Source organism: Zonotrichia leucophrys, chromosome 3 (assembly GCF_028769735.1).
Source record: "Zonotrichia leucophrys gambelii isolate GWCS_2022_RI chromosome 3, RI_Zleu_2.0, whole genome shotgun sequence".
NCBI lineage: Eukaryota > Metazoa > Chordata > Aves > Passeriformes > Passerellidae > Zonotrichia > Zonotrichia leucophrys.
In genome coordinates, this window is record NC_088172.1 from 112,541,924 (window position 1) to 112,567,723 (window position 25,800).

At 59.7% G+C, this 25,800-nt stretch overlaps 1 protein-coding gene across 1 annotated transcript; it reads left to right on the forward strand.

Annotated features, from left to right (window-relative positions):
* The first annotated feature begins 1,033 nt into the window (after positions 1-1,033).
* Positions 1,034-22,482, forward strand: KIF3C (kinesin family member 3C). Its single transcript, XM_064709986.1, has 8 exons — positions 1,034-2,524; positions 10,158-10,259; positions 10,703-10,825; positions 10,905-11,023; positions 13,824-13,940; positions 15,442-15,550; positions 16,973-17,151; positions 18,298-22,482. Exons 1-8 carry the CDS (start codon positions 1,112-1,114, stop codon positions 18,389-18,391), a joined length of 2,256 nt encoding a protein of 751 aa, XP_064566056.1. The 5' UTR covers positions 1,034-1,111; the 3' UTR covers positions 18,392-22,482.
* The last annotated feature ends 3,318 nt before the right edge of the window (positions 22,483-25,800 follow it).

The window sequence follows — 25,800 nt, forward strand, 5'->3', positions numbered from 1 at the left end:
CGACCTGCATTCTTCATCCTCAATCCTTCATCTGGAATCCTTCATCCTGCATTCCACTCCTGCATTCCAATGCAGCATCCCAACCCAGAATCTCAGTCCTGCATTCCAGTGCTGCATCCCAACACTGCATCCTTCATCCCACATCCCAGTCCTGCATTCCAGTGCAGCATCCAGTCCTACATTCCAATCCTTTGTCCTACATCCCGATCCTGTATCCTTCATCCCATATCGCAGTCCTGCATCCTGCATGCCATCCCTGCATTTGTGATCCAATATCCCAATCCTGCATCCTAGTCCTGCATCCCAGCACTGCCTGACAGACCTGTATTCTTCATCCCACGTCCCAGTCCTGCATTCCAATCCTTTGTCCTACATCCCGATCCTGTATCCTTCATCCCATATCGCAGTCCTGCATCCTGAATGCCATTCCTACATTTGTGATCCCATATCCCAATCCTGCATTCTGTATCCTGCATTCTGTTTCCTGCATCCTAATCCTGCATCCCAGACACTGCCCGGCAGACCCGTATCCTTCATCCTACATCCCAATCCCGCATTCCAGCGCTGTATCCTTCTTCCCACATCTCAATCCTGCATTCCAACGCCGCATCCTTCATCCCCCATCCCAATCCCCCATCCCGGTTGTGCATTCCAATGCAGCATCCCAGTCCCGCATCCTTCATTCCCCACCCGAGTGCTCCCCCTGATCCCCGGGCTCGGCACAAAGGCCGCACTACAGCTCCCGGCGTGCCCGGGGGGGGCCGGCGCCGCTCCCGCCCGCGCCTGCGGGTGCTCGGCCGCGGGAGCGCGCTCGGGGGGCGCGGGCGCGGCTGCGGGAGCGCGCACCAATCGCGGCGCGGCCGCGCCCCGCCCCGGCCCGCCCCGGCCGCCCCATCCCCGCACCGGGCGGGGCGCAGCGGCCGCGCTGCCATGAGCGAGCGCCCGGCGGGGCCGCCCCGCCGCGCCCCGGCCGCCCGCGCCCCCCGCCCCGGCCGCGCCCGCTCCGCCCCGGCCCCGGCCCCGGCCCCGGCCTCGGCCCCGGGGATGCCGCGGGGGCGGCGCGGCTGAGCCCCCCAGCCCCGCTGCGCCGCCGGCCCCGCCCGCCGCCGCCATGGCCGGTAAGCCCCGCAGCGGCTGCGAGGCGCTCCGGGTGGTGGCCCGGTGCCGGCCCATGAGCCGGCGGGAGGAGGCGGCGGGATACGAGCGCGTCCTGGAGCTGGACGTGAAGCTGGGCCAGGTGAGCATCCGCAACCCCCGCGCCGCCCCCGGGGAGCTGCCCAAGACCTTCACCTTCGACGCCGTGTACGACGCCAGCTCCAAGCAGGCCGACCTCTACGATGAGACGGTGCGGCCGCTCATCGACTCGGTGCTGCAGGGCTTCAACGGCACCGTCTTCGCCTACGGGCAGACCGGCACCGGCAAGACCTACACCATGCAGGGCGCCTGGGCGGAGCCCGAGAAGCGCGGCATCATCCCCAGCGCCTTCGAGCACATCTTCACCCACATCTCCCGCTCGCAGAACCAGCAGTACCTGGTGAGGGCCTCGTACCTGGAGATCTACCAGGAGGAGATCAGGGACCTCCTCGCCAAGGACCAGAGCAAGAAGCTGGAGCTGAAGGAGAACCCCGAGACCGGGGTGTACATCAAGGACCTCTCCTCCTTCGTGACCAAGAACGTCAAGGAGATCGAGCACGTGATGAACCTGGGCAGCCAGACGCGCTCGGTGGGCAGCACCAACATGAACGAGCACAGCTCGCGCTCGCACGCCATCTTCCTCATCACCATCGAGTGCAGCGAGACGGGGCCGGACGGCGAGGAGCACATCCGCGTGGGCAAGCTCAACCTCGTGGACCTGGCCGGCAGCGAGCGCCAGAGCAAAATGGGGGCCCAGGGAGAGCGCCCCAAGGAGGCCTCCAAGATCAACCTGTCCCTCTCGGCCCTGGGCAACGTCATCTCGGCGCTGGTGGACGGGCGGAGCACGCACATCCCCTACCGGGACTCCAAGCTCACCCGGCTGCTGCAGGACTCCCTCGGGGGCAACGCCAAGACAATCATGGTGGCCACCTTGGGCCCGGCCTCGCACAGCTACGACGAGAGCCTCTCCACCCTCAGGTTCGCCAACAGGGCCAAGAACATCAAGAACAAGCCGCGGGTGAACGAGGACCCCAAGGACACCTTGCTGCGGGAGTTCCAGGAGGAGATCGTGCGGCTGAAAGCCCAGCTGGAGAAACGCGGGATGCTGGGCAAGAAGAGGAGGAGGAGCAGCCGGAGGAAGAAAGCGATGGATGGAGAGGGCACCGTGGACAATGAAGGGGAGGACGAGAATGAGGATGGCCTGGAGAAGACCATGGAGAATTACTTGAAGGAGCAGAAGGAGAGGCTGGAAGAGGAGAAAGCCGCTATCCAGGATGACCACAGCCTGGTGAGTGAGGAGAAGCAGAAGCTGCTCCAGGAGAAGGAGAAGATGATTGAGGACCTGCGGAAGGAGCAGGAGGCCACGGAGCTGCTGGCCATCAAGTACAAGGTTTGTGTTGCCTGGCGTGGTGACAAATGGGGCCGGGGTGCCTGCTGTGCCCCCAGGCCCTGGTGTGGATGGGAATGGATCCCAAGCAGGGAGCCTGGGGAGGTGCCCACCCTCCCAAGTGAGGTGACCAGGGGGCAGCCCCGGGCTCTGGTGTGGGGCTGGGCTGGGCTGGCCCTCAGACCTGCGTGGGGACACTGTGGGACCTGCAGGGAGTGGCAGGGAAGGGCCACAGGGGAGAGGGTCACTGTGGCACCAGTGTGCTGTGCTCAGCTCTTGTCCCCTTCAGCACAACAAAGCAGCTGTGTGGGAAGGGGGGTGAGGAGAGTGATGCTGCAGATTCGTCCCTGGTGGCCTGGGGAGCGAGCCCAGGGCTGGGGACACAGGGCACCTGCCCCCACCTGCCCCCAGTTCTGAACAGCCCCTGCTCCCAGTGGGCTCTGTGGGGATGGGCAGGGCCTGGCAGCTCTGCAGGGACCCCCATCCCCAGCCCAAATCCCTCCTGGCACCCCAGGCCAGAGCAGGGTGGATGGGGGCAGCACTGCTGGCTCAGGGATGCTCAGGGGTTTGGTGCTGAGGGTGAGAGGGGCCCCAGCAGAGGGTCCAGACCCCTGCCCCAGCCCTGCTGCTGTCCCCACTGCACTGGGGGGCCCTGCCCATGGTGGCCGTGGGGCTGGGACCCCCAGTGGGGAGGGAGCCCCTGACCCTTGGTCACCCTTGGCCCATCACACTCAGCACAGCCCCACTGGCACAGCCCCACTCTCACAGCCCCACTGGCCTGGATGTGGGGACTGGGCTGGAGCCCAGGCAGGGAGGGACCCTCTGGGGGGTGGGACATGCCCGGGGTGCCAGGGCTGGGCAGGGGTCTGGCCCCTCTCCCATGGCCAGGGTGGTGTTTCTTGGAGCCCCAGGGACATGGGGCCATGCCCAGGGACGTGTGATTGTGCCCAGGGTGGTGTTTTGGCCATGCCCAGGGATGTGTGATTGTGCCCAGGGATGTGTGATTGTGCCCAGGGATGTGTGGTTGTGCCCAGGGATGTGTGATTGTGCCCAGGGTGGTGTTTTGGCCGTGCCCAGGGATGTGTGGTTGTGCCCAGGGATGTGTTTGTGCCCAGGGATGTGTGATTGTGCCCAGGGTGGTGTTTTGGCCGTGCCCAGGGATGTGTGGTTGTGCCCAGGGATGTGTGGTGGTGCCCAGGGATGTGTGGTGGTGCCCAGGGCGGTGTTTTGGCCGTGCCCAAGGAGTGTGTGGTGCCAGGGATGTGTGATTGTGCCCAGGGCGGTGTTTTGGCCGTGCCCAGGGATGTGTGGTGGTGCCCAGGCTGTGTGTTTTGGTTGTGCCCAGGGTGTGTGGGTGGTGCCCAGGGATGTGTGGTGGTGCCCAGGGATGTGTGGTTGTGCCCAGGATGTGTTGTCCAGGTGGTGTTTTGGCCGTGCCCAGGGATGTGTGGTTGTGCCCAGGGATGTGTGGTCATGTCCAGGGTGGTGTTTTGGCCGTGCCCAGGGATGTGTGGCGGTGCCCATGTGTGCCCATGCCTGGATGCCTGCACAGGGAGCGTGGGATCGCACTGGGACGTGGCCCTGGGGCAGAGCCGTGGGCTGCTGGCTGGCACGGCGGGTATCCCGTGACAAGTGTCCCGTGCCCAGTGTCCTGGCACAGCAGCATGCCTGGCACAGGCACAGGGGTCTCTGCAGCCGTCCCCTGTCACAGGGGGGTGCAGGCTGGCTGGGCTGGCGCTGTCCTGCCCAGTGTCCCTGTGTGCCCAGCAGGGCTGGCTCAGGGCCGCTGTGTGCCCTGGAACTGCTGAGTAACCAGGCAGGGCCGGAGGAGAGATGGCACCGTGTCCCTTTGGGTGGCCTTTGGGGCTGCTCTGCACACGGGCACCCTCTGGCCGTGGGGGTTCAGCACAGCGACAGCAGAGAGGTGGCACCTCAGTGGGCACAAAGGGGCACAGCCTGCTGTGACACTGACCCCAGCGGGCACAGCCCGTGGGACACTGCAGGGACACTGGGTGGCCTCAGGGTGCCCCTGGGCAGCTTTGCCACACGGTGGGGCCGGGCAAGGAGCCCCTGGCTCTGTAATGACCGTGGCAAAGACAGCTGAGGTGACAGGGGGACACGGGGTGCCCCCCACACCCACGGGTGACACACTGCTCCCTGTGTTACTGTCACACTCGTGGGTGTGGGCTCTGCCTCTGCCACCCAGCTGGGACATGTGGGACACGGAGCTCGGAGAGGTGGGGTCAGCCTGCCCCAGCAGGTGTGATTGTGGGGGCCCAGATGTGCTCTGGGTGCCCAGATGTGATTCTGGGTGCCCAGATGTGCTCCTGGGTGCCCAGATGTGCTCTGTGTGCCCTTATGTGCTCCTGGGTGCCCAGATGTGCTCTGGGTGCCCAGGTGTGATTCTGGGTGCCCAGATGTGATTCTGGGTGCCCAGAGTTGTGCCCTTGGTGCCCAGATGTCCTGGTCCCTGGGTGCCCTTATGTGCTCCTGGGTGCCCAGATGTGCTCCTGGGTGCCCTTATGTGCTCCTGGGTGCCCAGATGTGCTCCTGGGTGCCCAGATGTGCTCCTGGGTGCCCAGATGTGCTCTGGGTGCCCTTATGTGCTCCTGGGTGCCCAGATGTGCTCTGGGTGCCCAGATGTGCTCCTGGGTGCCCTGATGTGCTCTGTGTGCCCAGATGTGATTCTGGGTGCCCTTATGTGCTCCTGTGTGCCCAGATGTGCTCTGGGTGCCCAGCTGTGTGCCCAGGCAGAGGGGCTGTGCCACAGAGGAGCTGCCCATGGGCTGTGGGTGTTTCCAAGGGCCGTGCCAGGGGCTGAGGCCGAGGTCAGCGGGAGGGAAAGTGCTGGGAAGTTCTCTGGGTGCCGGAAATGAGTTCCTGGGAGAGGCTTAGTGCCAGAGGAGATTGGGAGCCTCTTCCTTAGAGGGAATAAATGCCCTGGCAGGGAGGAGGAAACAGCAGCACTGAGACACCTCTTAATCTGCCAGGGATGGTGTCAGCCCTGTGGGAGGGGGGCTGGCTGGGGACCCACGGCTTTGGGGGTGTCCCCTGGGTGCTGGGGCACCCATGGCTTTGGGGTGTCCCTGGGTGCTGGGGCCCCACGGCTTGGGGGTGTCCCCTGGGTGCTGGGGGCTGCTGGCATGGCTGTGGGGTGTCCCCTGGGTGCTGGGGGCTGCTGGCACAGCTTTGGGGGTGTCCCCTGGGTGCTGGGAGCTGCTGGCATGGCTGTGGGGGTATCCCCTGGGTGCTGGGAGCTGCTGGCACAGCTTTGGGGTGTCCCCAGGGTGCTGGGAGCTGCTGGCACAGCTTTGGGGTGTCCTCTGGGTGCTGGGGGCTGCTGGCATGGCTGTGGGGTGTCCCCTGGGTGCTGGGGCCGCTGGCACAGCTTTGGGGTGTCCCCTGGGTGCTGGGGGCTGCTGGCACAGCTTTGGGGTGTCCCCTGGGTGCTGGGGCTGCTGGCACAGCTTTGGGGGTGTCCCCTGGGTGCTGGGGGCTGCTGTAGGGGTGTCCCCTGGGTGCTGGGGGCCGCTGGCACAGCTTTGGGGGTGTCCCCTGGGTGCTGGGGGCTGCTGGCATGGCTGTGGGGTGTCCCCTGGGTGCTGGGGGCTGCTGTAGGGGTGTCCCCTGGGTTCCCCCAGAATCCACAATGCACCCCCTGGAGCTGGAAGGGGAAAAATGGGGGGAAAGCCGTGGAAACAGAGCCTTGCCCCAGGCAGGTGTCAGTGGGGATGGGGGCCTCTGGTTTGCACAGCACCCCCATGGAGACCCCTGCCCAGGGACATGTGACAGCAGCACCGTGACCACTGTGTGACCCCCCAGTGCTGGCACCACCCTGGTGGCCCCTCTGTCCCTCAGTGGCCATGGCAGTGGGGAGGGGGCCAGGCCCTGTGAGGAGCAGGGCCCTGGATCTGGGGGGACAGTGGGACCTCAAGGGCAAGTGCCCAGGGACTGAGGGTGGCCACGTGCTGGTGGCAGGGGGGACATGGCAGAGATGGCCACGTGCTGGTGGCAGGGGGGACATGGCAGAGATGGTGGCAGAGCTGTCTCTGTGGCTGGGACAGTGATTTTGAGGCTGTGTGTGGTGCCCTGGGACATTGGGTCTGTCCCTGCTGGTGCTCCTGTGGTGCAGCTGTGCGGGGCACAGGGTGTCCCTCCATTTGTCCCTCACGGACACCCTGGCATGGGAGCAGGGCTGTAGGGCATGAATGCACACACAGAGAGTGTGCACATGGACACACAGAGTGTGCACACACACACAGAGTGTGCACACAGACACACAAATACACACACATGGTGTGCACACGGACACACACAGAGTGTGCACACACACACAGAGTGTGCACACAGACACACAAATACACACACATGGTGTGCACATGGACACACAGAGTGTGCACACACACAGAGAGTGTGCACACAGACACACAAATACACACACATGGTGTGCACACGTGGCAACAGTCTGACACACACAGACACAGTGCGACACACCAGTCTGACAAACGACCACACATACACAGGTGCAACGTGTGTCACGACACACAGTGCAGCTACACGTCTGCACACACAAGACACACACATAACAGTGTGCACAGGCACACAACAGGTGTGCACACACACAGACACACACACATACACACAGTGTGCACACACACACACAGTGTGCACACAGACACACAGTGTGCACACACAGACACAAAATACACAGTGTGCACATGGGCACACACACATGGTGTGCACACACACACAGTGTGCACACACACAGTCTGCACACACACACACACACACAGTGGACACAACACACGAGTGTGCACACAGTACACACATCTACACACGATGTGTGCACACACACAGGGAACGTACACATCACAGTGTGAACAACTACACACAGTGTGATATTACACACAGGTGCACACACAGTGTGTGCACTAACACAAGTACACAGTGTGCTCATACACTACTCAGTGTGCCTAGACACAAATACACCACGCATGCACACAACACACAGTCTGCACACACAGTGTGCACACTCAGAACACACATCACACTGTGCACACACACAGTGTGCACACAGACACACCTGAGTGTGAGCACACAGGTACACACACATACACCCCTGTGTGAAAACAGTGTGAGCATAACACAGTGTGCAATATATACACAAAGTTGCACACAGTGTGTGTACTACACAATACACAGTGTGTCACACACACCATCTCACAGACACAGTGTTGGACCATACTAGACACTGGTGCACCTAGACACAATTCACACACAGCACACACACACACACACAGTGTGCACATACACATGGTTGCCCACACACATGGTGCACACACAGAGACATTGCACACACACACAGTGTGCACAGACACAAATACACAGAGTGCACACACACAGACACACACATGGTGTACACACAGTGTGCACACACACGAGTGTACACACACACAGTGTGCACCTGCATGCACACAAACTGTGTGCACACACAGTGTGCATGTACACAGTCTGCACATACAGTGTGCACATGATGTGCACACACACATATACACACATGTACACACACACGTGGTGTGCAGATACACAGCATGCACACACACACTGTGCATGCACACACACACAGCACACACACACAAACATGCATGATGCACACACAGTGTGCACATACAGACAACGATGCACACACAGTATGGCACATACACACACAGTGTGACCACATATACACAGTACACACACACTGGTGTGGATAGCACATGCAACAACACAAGACACACACAGTGTGCACATACAGACACACACAGAGTGCACACACACAGATAGTGGGCACATACACACACAGTGTGCACATACACAGTGTGCACACACACGTACACACACATGGTGTGTAGATACACAGTGTGCACACAGACACAGTGTGCATACACAAACACACACACACGGTGTGCAGATACACAGTGTGCACACACATACATGGTGTGCACATACATACAGAGTGCATGTACACATAGACACGGCGTGCATACACACAAATACACACACATGGTGCACGCACACGGTGTGCACATACACACACGCATAGAGTGTGCACATACACATAGACTCAGTGCACACACACAAATGCACACACACAGTGTGCACATACACACACACACACACACACACGGTGTCTACGTACACGCACACACACAAACATGGTGTGCACAGACACCCGGTGCTCCCACATGTACCCGTGGGGGTGTGAACGTGTTCAGCCTGGCACAGGATGTGCTCCCTGTGTGTGTGTATTTTGCACTTCTGTGTGCACAGCCCCTGGGTGTGTATTTCAGTGTGTGTTTGTTAATTTCTGTGTGCATAGCCCCTGTGTGTGTTTATGTGTGTGTTTGTGTGTGTGTGCATTTATGTGTGCACAGCCCCTGCATGTATGTTTATGTGTGTTTGTGTGTGTTTATTTGTGATTTTGTGTGGATTTGTGTGTGTGCACATCCCCATTTCTGTGTGCACTGCCCCATTTTGGTGTGTATTTTTGTGTGTTTGTGCATTTCTGTGTGCACAGCCCCGTTTCTGTGTGTATTTCTGTGTATTTCTGTGTGTGTTTGTGCATTTCTGTGTGCCGGCCCGGTGGGGCGGGGTCCAGCCCACAGCTGCTGCCCATCCCATCCCATCCCAGCCCATCCCATCCCATCCCATCCCATCCCATCCCATCCCATCCCATCCCATCCCATCCCATCCCATCCCATCCCATCCCATCCCATCCCATCCCATCCCATCCCATCCCTGCAGTGCCAGCTGTGCCAGGGCAGCCCTTTCCAGGTGGGAATTGTTCCCATGTCCAATCTAATCCTGCCCAGCCTCCTCCCCATCAGCAGGGATCTGAGCAGAGGGACACTGAACCTCCCACGTCCCTGAGAGCGGGGCTGGGGACAGGGAGCAAGGCTGGGGACAGGGATCAGGGATCAGGGATGGGCACAGGGATCAGGGATGCGGGTGACCATTAGGGATTAGGGATGGGGATCAGGGATGCAAACAGGGATCAGGGATGGGGACAGGGATCAAGGATGGGGACAGGGATCAGGGATGGGGACAAAGATCAGGGATGGGATCAGGGATGGGGACAGGGATCAGGGTTTGGGACAGGGATCAGGGCTGGAGACAGGGATCAAGGATGGGATCAGGGATGAGAACAGGGATCAGGGATGGGGACAGGGATCAGGGTTGGACAGGATCAGGGTTGGGACAGGATCAGGGCTGGGGACAGGGAGCAGGATGGGACAGGGATTGGGGATTGGACAGGATCAGGGATGAGAACAGGGATCAGGGATGGAGGTGACCACCAGGGATCAGGGGTACTGACAAGGATCAGGCATGGGGACAGAGATCAGGGCTGGGGACAAGGATCAGGAATGGAGGTGACCATCAGGGATTAGGGATGGGGGTCACCACCAGGGATCAGGGCTGGGAACACGGATCATGGATGGGGACAGGGATCAGGAATGTGGGTGACCATCAGGAATCAGGGTTTGGGACAGGGATCAGGAATGGGGGTCACACCCAGTGAGGGTGGCATGTGGCCAAGCCCCTGGGCAGGGTGGGGCTGCCAGCCCTGACCCCCTGCCCTGTCCCCTGTCCCCTGCAGGCCATGGAGAGCAAGCTGCTGATCGGGGGCAGGACCATCGTGGACCACACCAACGAGCAGCAGAAGATGCTGGAGCTGAGGCGGCAGGAGATCGCTGAGCAGGTACCAGGGGGTGACAGGGCTGTCCTGGGGTGTCCTGGCAGTGTCCAGGGGTGTCCTGGGGGTGTCCTGGCCTGTCCAGGGCTGTCCAGGGCTGTTCTGGGCTGTCCTGGGGCTGTCCTGGGGCTGTCCAGGGCTGTCCTGGGGCTGTCCAGGCCTGTCCTGGGCTGTCCTGGGGCTGTCCTGGGGCTGTCCTGGCCTGTCCTGGGCTGTCCGGTGTCGGCGCTGGCGCTGTGGTCCTGGGTGTCCAGAGCTGTCCTGGGCTGTCCTGGGGCTGTCCTGGGGGTGTCCTGGGGCTGTCCAGGGCTGTCCTGGGGGTGTCCTGGGCTGTCCTGGGCTGTCCTGGGCTGTCCTGGGCTGTCCAGGCCTGTCCTGGGGCTGTCCAGGCCTGTCCTGGTGCATCCTCCCCATCCCCGTGCCGGTCCCAGCCGTGTCCCTGCCCGCAGAAACGCCGGGAGCGGGAGATGCAGCAGGAGATGCTGCTGAGGGACGAGGAGACCATGGAGCTGCGCGAGACCTACACGTCCCTGCAGCAGGAGGTGGAGATCAAAACCAAGAAGCTGAAGAAGGTGAGAGCGGGGTGGCAGGTGGGGACAGGGACCAGGCCCCTCCCTGGGGCCAGGGCTGAGTTGCTGTGTCCCCTCGCAGCTCTATGCCAAGCTGCAGGCCGTGAAGGCGGAGATCCAGGACCAGCACGACGAGTACATCCGCGTGCGCCAGGACCTGGAGGAGGCCCAGAACGAGCAGACCCGGGAGCTGAAGCTCAAGTAGGTGTTGGGGTGCTGGTCAGGGGCTTGGGGGGCTCCTGGGCCTGGTGGTCATGGAGAAATGGTGTGCAGAGCAGGGCTGGGGTGCTCAGAGCAGGGTTGGGGTGTTAGAGCAGGTTTGGGGTGCTCAGAGCAGAGATGGGGGCTCAGAGCAGGGCTGGGGGGCTCAGAGCAGGGCTGGGAGGCTCAAAGGAGGGTTGGGGAGCTCAGAGCAAGGTTGGGGGGCTCAGAGCAGGGTTGGGGTGTTGGTGAGGGGCTTGGCGATCCCCTGGTCTGGGTGGTCCTGTAGAAATGGGTGTGCAGAGCAGGTTGAGGGGCTCAGAGCAGGATTGGGGGGCTCAGAGCAGGGTTGGGGTGCTCAGAGCAGGGTTGGGGGCTCAGAGCTGGGTTGAGGGGCTCAGAGCAGGGCTGGGGGCTCAGAGAAGAGCTGAGGGGTGCTCAAAGCAGGTTTGGGATGCTCAGAGCAGGCTCAGAAACTCAGAGCAGGGTTGAGGTGTTAGAGAAGGGTTGGGGGCTCAGAATAGGGTTTGGGTGCTCAGCAGGCTGGGGCTCAGAGGAGAGTTGGGGGGCTCAGAGGAGGGTTTGGGGAATCAGAGGAGGATTGGGGAGCTCAGAGTAGGACTCATGGACTGAGAGCAGGGTTGGGGGGCTCAGAGCAATGCTGGGGTGTTAGAGCAGGGCTGAGAAGCTCAGAGCAGGTTTGGGGTACTCAGAGCAGAGTTAGGGCTCAGAGGAGTTTGGGGGCTCAGAGCAGGGTTGGGGGTCAGAGCAGGGTTGGGGTGCTCAGAGCAGAGTTTGGGGTGCTCAGAGCAGGTTTGGGGCGGTTCAGAGCAGGGTTGGGGAGCTCAGAGGCTCAGAGTGGGTGCAGAACTGGAGGGATTGACCCCACCCAGAGACAGGGACAGCCAAGCCCTGCCCAGGTATCAGAGGTGGCACAAGCTGTGGCACTGGGGCCTGTGAGCCCTGCCCAGGTATCAGGGGTGGCACAAGCTGTGGCACTGGGGCCTGCCCAGGTATCAGAGGTGGCACAAGCTGTGGCACTGGGGCCTGTGAGCCCTGCCCAGGTGTCAGGGGTGGCACAAGCTGTGGCACTGGGGGCTGTGAGCCCTGCCCAGGTGTCAGAGGTGGCACAAGCTGTGGCACTGGGGCCTGCCCAGGTATCAGAGGTGGCACAAGCTGTGGCACTGGGGGCAGCAGCACAGGGGGCGTCCAAGAATCGCTGAGAAAGGGGAAAAACCAGAAAATGTTCCAGCACAAACCCTGGCTGTGACTGAACCCCGAGGGCACCTGGTGACTGCTCTGGCCACCACAGCATCCTCAGAGGGACAGCAGCTCTGGGGACTCGGGGTGGCCCCATCTCCCTGGAGCTCCTGGCAGAGTTTTCCATCCCTGGGGCTCCAGGCTCCCTCCTGGCAGAGTTTTCCCCTCCTGGCTCCCTCCTGGCAGAGTTTTCCCCTCCTGGCTCTCTCCTGGCAGAGTTTTCCCCTCCTGGCTCCCTCCTGGCAGAGTTTTCCCCTCCTGGCTCCCTCCTGGCAGAGTTTTCCTTCCATGGAGCTCCTGGCAGTTTTCCCCTCCTGGCTCCCTCCTGGCAGAGTTTTCCCCTCCTGGCTCTCTCCTGGCAGAGTTTTCCCCTCCTGGCTCTCTCCTGGCACAGTTTTCCCTCCTGGCTCTCTCCTGGCACAGTTTTCCCCTCCTGGCTCTCTCCTGGCAGAGTTTTCCCCTCCTGGCTCTCTCCTGGCACAGTTTTCCCCTCCTGGCTCCCTCCTGGCAGAGTTTTCCATTCCTGGCTCTCTCCTGGCAGAGTTTTCCCCTCCTGGCTCTCTCCTGGCACAGTTTTCCCTCCGGGACCCTCCCGCAGCTGCAGCTCTGCTGCCCCAGGGTTTGTTCTCACTTCAAGCACTCCCCTCTCTCTCAGCTCTGTAACCCCCCAGCTGTTTACAGGCCCTGCAGCGTTTCAGGGTGAAACAGTCTCACTACAAACAATTCCCTCTCCAGCTTTGCCCCTTCTCTCCCCCAGCACAGCTCACTGATGCAGCTCCTTGCCTGTGGTGGTGTTCACAGGGGTTTTAGGATGAGCGAAGAGATGAGGATCTGACTCCATGTTTCAGAAGGCTGATTTATTATTTTATGATATATATTACATGAAAACTATACTAAAAGAATAGAAGAAATGATTTCATCAGAAGGCTGGCTAAGAATAGAATAGAAAAGAATGATAACAAAGGTTTGTGGCTCGGGCTCTGTGTCTAAACCAGCTGGGCTGTGATTGGCCATTAATTAGAAACAACTACATGAAACCAATCACAGATGCACCTGTTGCATTCCACAGCAGCAGATAACCATTGTTTACATTTTGTTCCTGAGGCCTCTCAGCTTCTCAAGAGGAAAAATCCTGAAGAAAGGATTTTTCATAAAAGTTGTCTGCAGCACCTGCCTTAAAACAGTTTTTGACAGCTGCTCCACTTGCCCAAAAACACAGGAGAAAAGATTCCCTTTGGGGTCCCCTTGGCATTGCTGAGCTTCCCTTGATTTTCAGGCTGGGCAGTGAGAGCAGACAGGGCAGGAGAGGAGGGAAAGGTCCTGGTGCTGCCTGGAGCCCCAGAGCTCCCTGGCTCCTCTCTGATGCTCATCCTCTGCTGCCTCTCCCTTTCCACGGCTGCATCTTCAACCTCTCCCCTCCATCACATTTCCATCCTCCGGATGTTTCTGTGTCTCCTTCTCTTCCTGCCTTTCCCCTCCCTCTGTGCCTGTTTTCTGTCTCCTGTCACTTAACCCCTTCCTCTCCTGCTCCGTCCCTCAGGTATTTGATCATCGAGAATTTCATCCCTCCCGAGGAGAAGAACAAGATCATGAACCGCCTGTACTTCGATGGCGACGAGGAGCAGTGGAAATTCCAGCCGCTGGTTCCTGCCGGAGGGTGCGGCCCTGTGGCCCTGTCCGTGTCCCTGTGTCCTTGTCCCTGTGGCCCTGTGGCCCTGTCCCTGTCCTTGACCCTGGGGTACAGTCCCTGTGTCCCTGCCCCTATCCCTGTCCCAGGGTACAGTCCCTATGTCCCTGTCCTTGTCCCTGTGTCCCTGTCCCCAGACTATGTCCCTGTGTCCCTGTCCCTGTCCCCAGGGTATGTCCCTGTGTCCCTGTGTCCCTGTCCTTGTCCCTGTGTCCCTGTTCCTGTTGCCAGAGTGTGTCCCTGTGTCCCTGTGTCCCTGTCCCCAGGGTATGTCCCTGTGTCCCTGTCCCCAGGCTGCATCCCTGTGTCCCTGTGTTCCTGTCCCTGTGTCCCTGTCTCTGTCCCCAGGGTACAGTCCCTGTCCTTGTCCCTGTGTCCCCATCCCCAGGCCACAGTCCCTGTGTCCCTGTCCTCAGGGTATATCCCTGTCCCCAGAGTACAGTCCCTGTGTCCCCAGCCCTGTCCCCAGGGTATGTCCCTGTGTCCCTGTCCCTGGGGCACAGTCCCTGTCCCTGTCCCTGCCAATGCACAGGAGTGGCCCCACTGTGTGGGGGACACTGTAGGTGCCCATGGGTGTGAATCCCCCCAATCCCACCCCTCAGTGTGAATCCCCCCAATCCCACCCTCAGTGTGAATCCTATCCAATCCCACCCCTCAGTGTGAATCCCCCAAGCCCACCCTCAGTGTGAATCCCCCCAAGCCCACCCTCAGTGTGAATCCCCCCCAATCCCAGCCCTCAGTGTGAATCCTCCCAATCCCACCCTCAGTGTGAATTCCCCCAATCCCACCCCTCAGTGTGAATCCTCCCAATCCCACCCTCAGTGTGAATCCCCCCGTGCCCACCCCTCAGTGTGAATCCCCCCAATCCCACCCCTGGTGTGAATCCCCCCAATCCCACCCTCAGTGTGAATCCCCCCAAGCCCACCCTCAGTGTGAATCCCCCCAATCCCACCCCTCAGTGTGAATCCCCCCAAGCCCCCCCCTCAGTGTGAATCCCCCCAATCCCACCCCTCAGTGTGAATCCCCCCAATCCCACCCTCAGTGTGAATCCCCCCAAGCCCACCCTCAGTGTGAATCCCCCCAATCCCACCCCTCAGTGTGAATCCCCCCAAGCCCACCCCTCAGTGTGAATCCCCCCAATCCCACCCTCACTGTGAATCCCCCCCAATCCCAGCCCTCAGTGTGAATCCCCCCAATCCCACCCCTCAGTGTGAATCCCCCAAGCCCACCCTCAGTGTGAATCCCCCCAATCCCACCCTCAGTGTGAATCCCCCCAATCCCACCATCAGTGTGAATCCTATCCAATCCCACCCCTCAGTGTGAATCCCCCCAATCCCACCCTCAGTGTGAATCCCCCCAAGCCCACCCTCAGTGTGAATCCCCCCAATCCCAGCCCTCAGTGTGAATCCCCCAATCCCACCCCTGGTGCTCCCTGGGGCTCTGTTGCTCACATCCCCTCCGTGTGCCCCAGGAGCAGCTCCCAGATGAAGCGGCGCCCGACCTCGGCCGTGGGCTACAAGAGGCCCATCAGCCACTACGCCAGGGTGGCCATGGCCAGGAGATCCCACCCCCGCTTCAGGGTACGCTGGGGACCCCGGGGTGGGCAGGGGTGGGGAGGGGATGGGGTAATGGGGTGGGTGAGGAGGGATGGATGGATGGATGGATGGATGGATGGATGGATGGATGGATGGAGGTATGTGAATGTGTGGATGGGTTGGTGGATGGATATGGATGGATCCATGGATGTGGATGGGTTGGTGAATGGATGGATAGATGTGTATGATTGGCTGGATGGATGGATGGATGGACGGATGGATGGATGGATGGATGGATGGATGGATGGATGGATGGATGGATGATGGATGGATGGATGGATGCAGGGATGGGCATGGATGGATGTGTGGGTGGAGGTGTATGAATGTGTAGATGGATGATCCATGGGTGAATGGGGATGGATGTGTGATGGATGTGTATGAATATGTGGATGGGTGAGTGGATGGATGGGCATGGATGGATGGATGGATGTGGATGGGTAGGGAGGGATGGAGGGATGGAGGGATGGATGGATGGATGGATGGATGGATGGATGGATGGATGGGTAGGGATGGATGGAGGGATGGATGGATGGATGGATGGATGATGGATGGATGGATGGATGTGGATGGGTAGGGAGGGATGGATGGATGGAGGGATGGACATGGATAGATGTGTGGATGGAGGTGTGTGAATGCATGGATGAATGGATCCATGGATGGATGTGTGTGAATGTGTGGATGGGTGGGTGGGTGGATGGATGGATGGACATGGATGGATATGTGGATGGAGATATATGGATGGATGGATGGCTCCATGGATCCATGGGTGGATGTGGATGGATGTGTATGAATGGGTGGATGGGTGGGTGGGTGGGTGGATGGACATGGATGGATATAGATGGATGTGTGGATGGAGGTGTGTGAATGTGTGGATGGATGGATGGATGTTGATGGAGGTATATAGATGGATCCATGGATGATGTGGATGGATGTGTGGATGGGTTGGTGGATGGATCCATGGATGTGTGGATGGGTTGGTGGATGGATCCATGGATGTGTATGGATGTATGGATGGGTTGGTGGATGGATCCATGGGTGTGTGGATGGATGTGTATGAATGTGTGGATGGGTGGGTGGATGGATGGAGGTGATTGGAGAGCTGGAGGTGGATGGATGAAGGCAGATGGTGATCAGATGGGTTGAGGGATGGATAACACTGGAAGGGAAGATGGAGTAACCAAGCTCACGAGGATCTGGGATACACCAATCCAAGCTCCCAGCTTTATCCTCCCAGCTCCAGTCCTGGCTCTCCTGCCATTGGAGAGGACAGCCTGGCACAGGCTGGGAGAGCCAGAGCAGAGCCTAGAGCCCCCAGCCCAGTGCCAGGGCAGCCAGGAGAGGATCGCAGTGCCCCGGAGCCGTGCCCTCCCCACGGTGACTCCCCCCGTGCTGGCTGTCCCCGGGCAGGCTGAGAACATCATGTTCCTGGAGCTGGACCTGTCCCCCCCGGCCATCTTCGAGTTCGAGCGCAGCAGGGACCCCGCGGCGGAGCAGGACCCGCGGGCGCTGCACCTGGAGCGCCTGATGCGCCTGGAGAGCCTCCTGGAGCGGCCCGCGGCCTCCCGCGTGCGCAAATCCCGCTCCTGGTGGGTGCCAGCCCCGCGGGGACACGGCTGGGGGACATGGGGACAGGGCTGGGGGGCACAGGGATGGGGACACGGCTGGGACATGCTGGGGGGCACGGGGACAGGGCTGGGGGGCACGGGGACAGGGCTGGGACAGCTGGGGGGCACAGGGACAGGGCTGGGGGGACAGGGACAGGGCTGGGACAGCTGGGGGGGACAGGGCTGGGGGCACAGGGACAGGGCTGGGACAGCTGGGGGGCACAGGGACAGGGCTGGGACAGCTGGGGGGCACAGGAACAGGGCTGGGGGCACAGAGAGGGGACAGGGACAGGGCTGGGGGGCACAGGGACAGGGCTGGGACAGCTGGGGGGACAGGGAAAGGGCTGGGGGGCACAGGGATGGGGACAGGGCTGGGACAGCTGGGGGGGACAGGGCTGGGACAGCAGGGGGGGGACAGGGACAGGGCTGGGGGGCACAGGGACAGGGCTGGGACAACTGAGGGGCACAGGGACAGGGCTGGGGCAGGCAGAGCTGTCCCATCCGAGCTGAGCCTGCCCAGGAGTGCTGGCTGTGCTCAGACATTGGAATGCTGCTGAGGCTGTGCAGGAGGGACCTGGAGCTGCTGCAGAGAGCCCAGAGGAGCCCCCAGAGCTGCTCCAGGCTGGGAGAGCTGGGGGTGCTCAGCTGGATGGCAGAAGGATCCAGGGAGAGCTCAGAGCCCCTGCAGGGCCTGAAGGGGCTCCAGGAGAGCTGCAGAGGGACTGGGGACAGGGATGGAGGGACAGACACAGGGAATGGCTCCCAGTGCCAGGGGGCAGGGATGGATGGGATATTGGGAATTGGGAATTGTTCCCTGGCAGTGTGGGCAGGCCCTGGCACAGGGTGCCCACCCTGGATTCTTGGCAGTGCCCAAGGCCAGGCGGGACACTGGCACACCCTGGGACAGTGGGAGTGTCCCTGCCATGGCAGGGGTGTCACTGGATGAGTTATAAGATCTCCCCAACCCAAACCAATCCCTGATATCCCTATTTCCCAGACCCAAGGTATCGTCCCACCCAGGCAGGGCTGCCCTTTGGTGCTGCCAGCACAGCAGACGCCCAGGGAAAGGGCCGGATTTGGGGCAGGGTGTGAAGGCACGGCAGGACATGAATGTCTGTGTGTCCCCAGGTGCCAGACGCCGCGGTCGCTGCCGTCCTCCACCACGCACGTGTCCCTGGCCTCCAGCTCCCCGTGCGCCGCCCCTCTGCCGGCCCACGAGTGACCGCCCGAGCCTCCAACCGGACTGAGCCCCCGAGGGCCGAGGGGGGCCCGGCCCGCGGCCCCAGCTCGTCCTTGTCCTCAGCTACTTTGTGTGTGTGTGTGGAGACACGAACGGCCCGGCCAGGGCGGCTGCCCCTCCCTCCCTCCTCCCTCTGTCCTTCCTTCCCTCCCTCTGTCCTTCCTTCCCTCCCTCTCTCCTCCCCTCCATTCTCCTCCCCTCTCTCCGCCCCCCGATCCGGATCTGTCACTTTATTTATTTAACCTATTTATTTATGGAGCGGAGGCAGGATTTGTGCTCGGACTGATGGACATCCAGGCTGGCAGTGGGCACCGTGCTGGATTTGCCCAGCTCCCAGCCCTGCCCACGCCGCCTGGCACAGGGCTGGGCATGGGGACAGCACCCTGGCACAGGGCTGGGCACGGGGACACCACCCTGGCATAGGGCTGGGCACGGGGACACCACCCTGGCACAGGGCTGGGCACAGGGACAGCACCAGGACACTGCTCCATCCTGGCCGCCCTGGCCCCTGTGCTGGCTTTGCTGTGCTGGATCCCAGGGAATTTGGAGATTTCTGCGTGGATCGGGAGACTTCGTGGTGGCAGTGCCTTGTCAGAGTCCCCTGAGGGACTCCCCAGCCTGCATCGGCTGTGCTGGCAGCAGGGACACCTCGCCCACCATGGGCACGGCTGGCACTGCAGGGGCACCAGCTCCATCCCCAGGGCTTGCAGAGTGACCAGGCCGAGTCACCCAAAGGGCACAGGGCTTTGTCCAGCTGTGCCACGCCCTGGGGACACTCTGGGGACACTGGAGCCAGCCCCACCGAGGCTCCCATGGCTGACTGTGGGTGTGCAGCTCCTGACAACAGCCAGAGGTGGAAATCTGGAAATCTGGAAATCTCCACTCCCTTCCAGAGGCTCCATCTGCAGCTGAAGGGACAGGGAAATGTGGGACAAGGAGGTGACACCCAGGGCAGCGATGGCATCGCTGTCCCCTGGACAATGGCACACGGAGGTCACCTCTGTCACCTCCTGGTTGGGACAAACTGCCTGGTGGGGAGTGGAGGAGTGGATTGGAATGGTGGTGGGTGAGAGGGGGAAGCCAGGAGGGATCTGAGGGTTGAGTCCTGCCCAGCAGCTGCAGGGACAGCACTTGGTGTCCTGCACGGCTCTCAGGGGGAGGGAAGCTGGTGGGGCAGCTCTGGTGTCCCTGGGATGGTGGCATGGGGACATCCCTGTGATGGATGGAGGGAGGGACCCCTGGCTCTCCTGGGGCAGCCAAGGGCAGCTCAGGGAGGATTTCAGGTGGGGAATGTCCTCTGGAAACAGAGAATTCCTGCCCAGGGTGGTGAGGTTGGAAGGGACCTGGAGCAGGTGGGTTTGGGATGTCCCAGGGAAGGAGCCTCCAGCGCTGTTCTGGGCAGGCTGCTCTTTGCTGGCGGCCTGGTCCCTGCTGCCCTCGGTGCTCCTGCACTCAGGACAGGGCAGGAAGGCACAGGGAGGGAATGGGGACACCCAGAGGGAAGCAGGGGCTGGGCAGAGCTCAGCTCCCTCAGCAGCCGTGTCCCATCCACTCGTGGCTGTGCTGGGCCATCCACTGCCCTTCCCAGCTGGCCTGACACCCCTGCACTGCCCAGGGATCCTCTCCTTCCATCTAACGCTGCCCTCCTGGGGCTCTCCACACTGCCCTCTGCTCCTGCCTTCCCTCTCCATCTGTGCCCCACAACTCCCTTTCTGTGCCCCATAACACCCTGCTCTGTGCCCCATAACAAACACCCTGCTCTGTGCCCCATAACTCCCTTTCTGTGCCCCATAACAAACATCCTGCTCTGTGCCCCATAACACCCTGCTCTGTGCCCCATAACACCCTGCTCTGTGCCCCATAACAAACACCCTGTTCTGTGCCCCACAACACCCTGCTCTGTGCCCCACAACACCCTGCTCTGTGCCCCATAACAAACACCCTGCTCTGTGCCCCATAACAAACACCCTGCTCTGTGCCCCACAACACCCTGCTCTGTGCCCCATAACAAACACCCTGCTCTGTACCCCATAACAAACACCCTGCTCTGTGCCCCATAACAAACACCCTGCTCTGTGCCCCATAACACCCTGCTCTGTGCCCCATAACACCCTGCTCTGTGCCCTGCTCTGTGCCCCACAACTGCCTTTCTGTGCCCCATAACACCCTGCTCTGTGCCCCATAACACCCTGCTCTGTGCCCCATAACACCCTTTCTGTGCCCCATAACAAACACCCTGCTCTGTGCCCCATAACACCCTGCTCTGTCCCTCCAGGACCTTTGTCCCTTGTCCCCCAGCCTGGCACCTTGGCAGCCTGGCACCTTGCTCTGAGGGCTGAGCTCCCTGCCCTGGCAGCAGCCATGCCCAGCCTGGCAGGAGGGAGCAGGGGAAGGTGTTGAGGAGTGACAGACCCACGGTGTGGGGTCAGGGCTGGCCACAGGTGCCCCCACAGCCAGGGGTGTCCCAGAGCATCCCCCAGAGCGAGCTGGCCCTGGGAACCATCCCAGCCCTGGGCAGGGCTTGGAGCAGCCTGGGGCAGTGGAAGGTGGCCCTGGCACGCAGGGGTGGCACTGGATGAGCTTTAAAGTCCCTTCACCAGTCTGGGATTCTCTGATTCTGTGGAACACAGTGGTTGGGAGAGCTGGTTTGTTATTTAATTTCCTGGAAAGCATCTGGGAGATGGGGTCAGGAAGCACAGACTCAGAATGAGGGGAAGCTTGGGGGGCTACAGGAATAGAATTTCCTCCCTCCCTTGTTTTCCAGCAGTCCCAGTTCCCCTTCAGTGGAGCCCCAAAGTGATGAACCAGAGACCTTCCCTGGCCTCTGTTCTCACCCAGGGTGTGGGAAACAACTCAGGAGCTGAGGTGTCCTCATCCCCGGGCCATGGAGCATCCCAGGGAGGGTGGCTGTGCCCAGGAAGGGTGGCTGTGACCTGGGAAGGGTGGCTGTGACCTGGGAAGGGTGGCTGTGTTCATGGAGGATTCCTCCAGAAGCCTTTCCAGCAGAGCTGTGGTCACACAGGGATCCTCTGGAATTCCAGCAGAGCTGTGGTCACAGAGGGATCCTCTGGAATTCCAGCACAGCTGTGGTCACAGAGGGATCCTCTGGAATTCCAGCACAGCTGTGGTCACAGAGGGATCCTGTGGAATTCCAGCACAGCTGTGATCACAGAGGGATCCTCTGGAATTCCAGCACAGCTGTGGTCACAGTGGGATCCTCTGGAATTCCAGCAGAGCTGTGGCCATGGTGGGATCCTCTGGAATTCCAGCACAGCTGTGGTCACAGAGGGATCCTCTGGAATTCCAGCAGAGCTGTGGTCACAGTGGGATCCTCTGGAATTCCAGCAGAGCTGTGATCACAGTGGGATCCTCTGGAATTCCAGCATAGCTGTGGCCATGGTGGGATCCTCTGGAATTCCAGCAGAGCTGTGGTCACAGAGGGATCCTCTGGAATTCCAGCACAGGTGTGGTCACAGAGGGATCCTCTGGAGCCCTTCCAGCAGAGCACAAGGCGAGGGTGGGAATCGCCATCGCAGGGATGGGATGAGGCACTTCCAGCACCAAGAGCCGCTCCCGAGCCCTCCCTGCTCCTCGGGAGCTGTCCCAGCCCAGCCCGGCAGCGCTCGGGCCGTCGGTGCCGCTCGCTGTCCGTGTGTCCCGCTGTCCGTGTGTCCCAGCGGGGCCGGGGGCTGCGCCGGGGCTTCCTTTCGTTGTTGTTGAACTGTTCTTTTGGGGTTCAGGTTTGGCCGTTTTTCCGCGGGGAGGGGGGTGCGGGTCTGTCGCGGGTTCATGGACAAGGTGAGGGCCTCGATTAGGACCAAATTTTCGTGCCTGTTGCTCTGGTGATTTATTTAGAAATCAAAAGTTTACTGTCTGGTGGCCCATCCTTGTCACTCTATACATAGGACTATACAGGACATATTATAAATATATATATATTATACATAGTGTCGGGAGAGAGGCCGTTCCTGGCGGGATGGACGCTCCTCACTGTGCTGTAATGTAGCTTCGAGCCGGCGCTGGGAGCGCCCTCCGGGATGGCCAGGACACAATAAAGGAATGAATGAGCATCAGTGCCCGGCCTCCGCCGCCTCCTTAGCCCGGCCGAGCCCCGAGCAGCTGGCGCGGGAGGGAGCGAGGATCCCTGGAGTCCTTCCTTCCTTCCTTCCTTCCCTCCTTCCTTCCTTCCTTCCTTCCTTCCTTCCTTCCTTCCTTCCTTCCTTCCTTCCTTCCTTCCTTCCTTCCTTCCTTCCTTCCTTCCTTCCTTCCTTCCTTCCTTCCTTCCTTCCTTCCTTCCTTCCTTCCTTCCTCTCCTTCCTTCCTTCCTTCCCTTCCCTTCCTTCCCCTTCCTTCCTCCTTCCTTCCTTCCGCCATCTTCCTTCCTTCCGCCATTCCTTCCTTCCTTCCCACTTCCTTCCTTCCTTCCGCCACTTCCTTCCTTCCTTCCTTCCACTCCTTCCTTCCTCGCCACTTCCTTCCTTCCTTGCCTCTTCCTTCCGCCACCCTCCTTCCTTCCGCCACTTTCCTTCCTTCCGCCACTTCCTTCCTTCTTCCTTCCTTCCTTCCTTCCTTCCTTCTTCCTTTCCTTCCTTCCTTCCTGCCATTCTTCCTTCCTTCCTTCTCTCACTTCCTTCCTTCCTTCCGCACTTCCTTCCTTCCTTCCTTCCTTCCTTCCTTCCTTCCTTCCTCCTTCCTTCCTTCCTTCCTTCCTTCCCTTCCTTCCTTCCTCCTTCCTTCCTCTTCCTTCCTCCTTCCTTCCTTCCTTCCTCCTTCCTTCCGCCATTCCTCTTCCTTCCTCTCTTCCCACTTCCTCACTTCCTTCCTCCTTCCGCCACTTCCTTCCTCCTTCGCCACTCCCTGCCTCCGCACCCTTCTGGCCAGCACTCTTTGTTCCCGGGCTGGGGCGATTGGTCACCAGGGAGAGGCCCGGGAATGGGCAAGCCTGGGCAGCACACGGACACAGCTGGGCTGGGGATGGACAGGGGAGGTGGGAGATGGGAAAGGGGGAGATGGAAAAGGGGGATGGAAAAGGGGAAAGGTGGAGATGGAAAAGGACTGGAAAAGGGGAGATGGAGAAAGGGAGGTGGAAAGGGATGGAAAAGGGAGATGGAAAGGAGATGGAAGGGAGATGGAAAAGGGAGAGATGGAAAAGGGAGAGATGGAAAAAACATGGCAAAGGCATAGATTGGGTTGGGTTGGGTTGGGAAAGGACCTCAGAGCCCCCCAGTGCCACCCCTGCCATGGCAGGGACACCTCCCACTGTGCCAGGGTGTGCCAGTGTCCAGCCTGGCCTTGGGCACTGCCAGGGATCCAGGGGCAGCCCCAGCTGTGCCAGGGCCTGCCCACCCTGCCAGGAACAATTCCCAATTCCCTCTGGCAGTTTAATTCCCAGCTCCGAGGCTGGCCACAGCAGAGGGAGTGGAAGCCCTGTGGATGTGGCACTTGGGGACAAGGGTCCCTGCTGGGGACATGGTTGGGCTCAGTGGTCTCCAGCCCAGAGGAGTCTGTGATTGCAGGCAGGCAGAGATTTGTTCTGTTTCTCATGGAAAAGGTCACTTTGATCAGGTGAGTCACAATAAATGCCACTGGAAAGGGACTGAGGGAAGAAAAGGAAAGATGAAATGTCCCTCAGAGGCACTGGATGTCCCCACATCAGCCAGGTCAGATTGAACTCTCAGAGGGAATTTGGTGGAGTGGCCTCAGAGCTGCCAGTGAGGGGTCTGAGCTGTCACAGAGAAGAGGCTGAGTGTCCAAACAGGACAGGATGAACAGGAACAGGATAAACATGAGGGATGTCTTTAAAATGGGGAAAGGGGAACCTGAGGGGTTCTCTGCTCAATTTAACTTCACCCCCTGAAAGGACTGAAGGGATCAACAAAATCCACCTGAAATCCTGGCAGGGGAACGTGTGAACAACCAAGGTGGGCTGGCCCAAAGCAAATGCCACCAAATGCCACCAAATGTCACCACAGCAGCTCCATGCTCAGCTGGAACACAAAACCCTGCAGGTGTGAGGGACAGAATGAGGGATTTTGGTGAAACTCTGACACCCTCCCTGAGGAGAGGCCTGAGTGGAGCTAACAATGGGATTATTCCAAGGGAAACAGGTCATAGGGAGGCAGAGACAAAGGGGATTTGTTCTCCTGGGGATTTTCCTGCTGGGGAAAGCCCTGCTTTCCAACCAGGAATGGCATTTGTGATGGTTTTGTAAAAATCAACAGGAATGATGTGAAAATGTGAAAGAAAAAGGGTGATTTCCACCTGGGAAGCAGAGGTCATGGTCTGCCAAGACCAGAAATGCTCCCAGCTTCTTTTTTGTGCCTCTGTCAAGGTCAGGGTTGAAGCTCTCCAGATGGAATTTCATGTTCAGACTCAGTTGTTCATTATTTCCTATCTCTGTTACAAGTTGTGAGTTCTGCAGCATTCTCCTAACAAGCTACAAAATTGCCAACTGTCTTTCCCTACAAGGTTAAACCATCCAATTAAGAAATGACACCTAAATTATTTTCACTTTTAACCCAATAACTGATCCCCCAAAGTCTGCAGGGTGGGCTTTTCTGTCCAAATACAAAATACCACCCAAACCCATGGAGAAGAAGGTGAAGAAGAAGGAGCAGCCTCCACCCTAAAACCTCCATCTTGCCCCATATTTATTACTACATTCTAAAACCCCAAACTCTTAAGTTTTCCACCCTGTGATATCACACAGTTCTAACCAACTCTTTCACCTGTAATCCAGCGCTCTCATTCTGGAAATCCATTTTGAAAATCTTTTTGGAAATCCATTTTGTAAATCTTTTCCAAGGCCTCAGGTCAAGTGCAGTATTTTTTTTGCAGGTCTGTGCCCTTCAGCACAGAAAGTTTCAAATTCTCAGCATCCAGGGAATCTCTTCCCTTGCACATTGTGCAGTGCCTGGTTCATGCTGGGGCTCAGCTGCTGGGCTGGGCTCATGGCCAGGGGGGTTCCTGGCTCCCTGTGTCCCCCCCAGCTCCTGCAGCCGTGAATATTGATGGCCCAGCTTCAGAACATACCCAGGGGGGTCTGCAGCCCTGCCTGGGCTGGCTTGTGCTGTTTGCTCCTTCCTCAGGGCCACATCAGCTTCTCCCAAACATCTGCTGTGCTTGCAGGGCTGGGGACACCCCCTGGATCCCCTCAGATCCCAGAGCTCTTTGTTTCCCTGGAAGAACCTCCCCTTGCAGCCCTACAGAGCACCACAGGTTTTATGGCAATGTTCAACCCCATTACAGGAATATGATTTGAAGGGTTATTTGCAGGGTTGTCCCATCTGCTGGCAGTTCAGAAAAAATGTAATTTTGTATTGAAATCTAGAAAATTTAGGATAAATTCACTACAACTATTTTGTTTCTTTCTTAGCACAATTCATAGTACT

Excerpts from the sequence above, each read along its gene's own strand:
- KIF3C (XM_064709986.1), top strand. The coding sequence starts at position 1,112 with ATGGCCGGTAAGCCCCGCAGCGGCTGCGAGGCGCTCCGGGTGGTGGCC. Across the intron at positions 2,525-10,157 it reads TGCTGGCCATCAAGTACAAG|GCCATGGAGAGCAAGCTGCT; the intron begins GTTTGTGTTGCC and ends TGTCCCCTGCAG. Across the intron at positions 10,260-10,702 it reads GGCAGGAGATCGCTGAGCAG|AAACGCCGGGAGCGGGAGAT; the intron begins GTACCAGGGGGT and ends CCCTGCCCGCAG.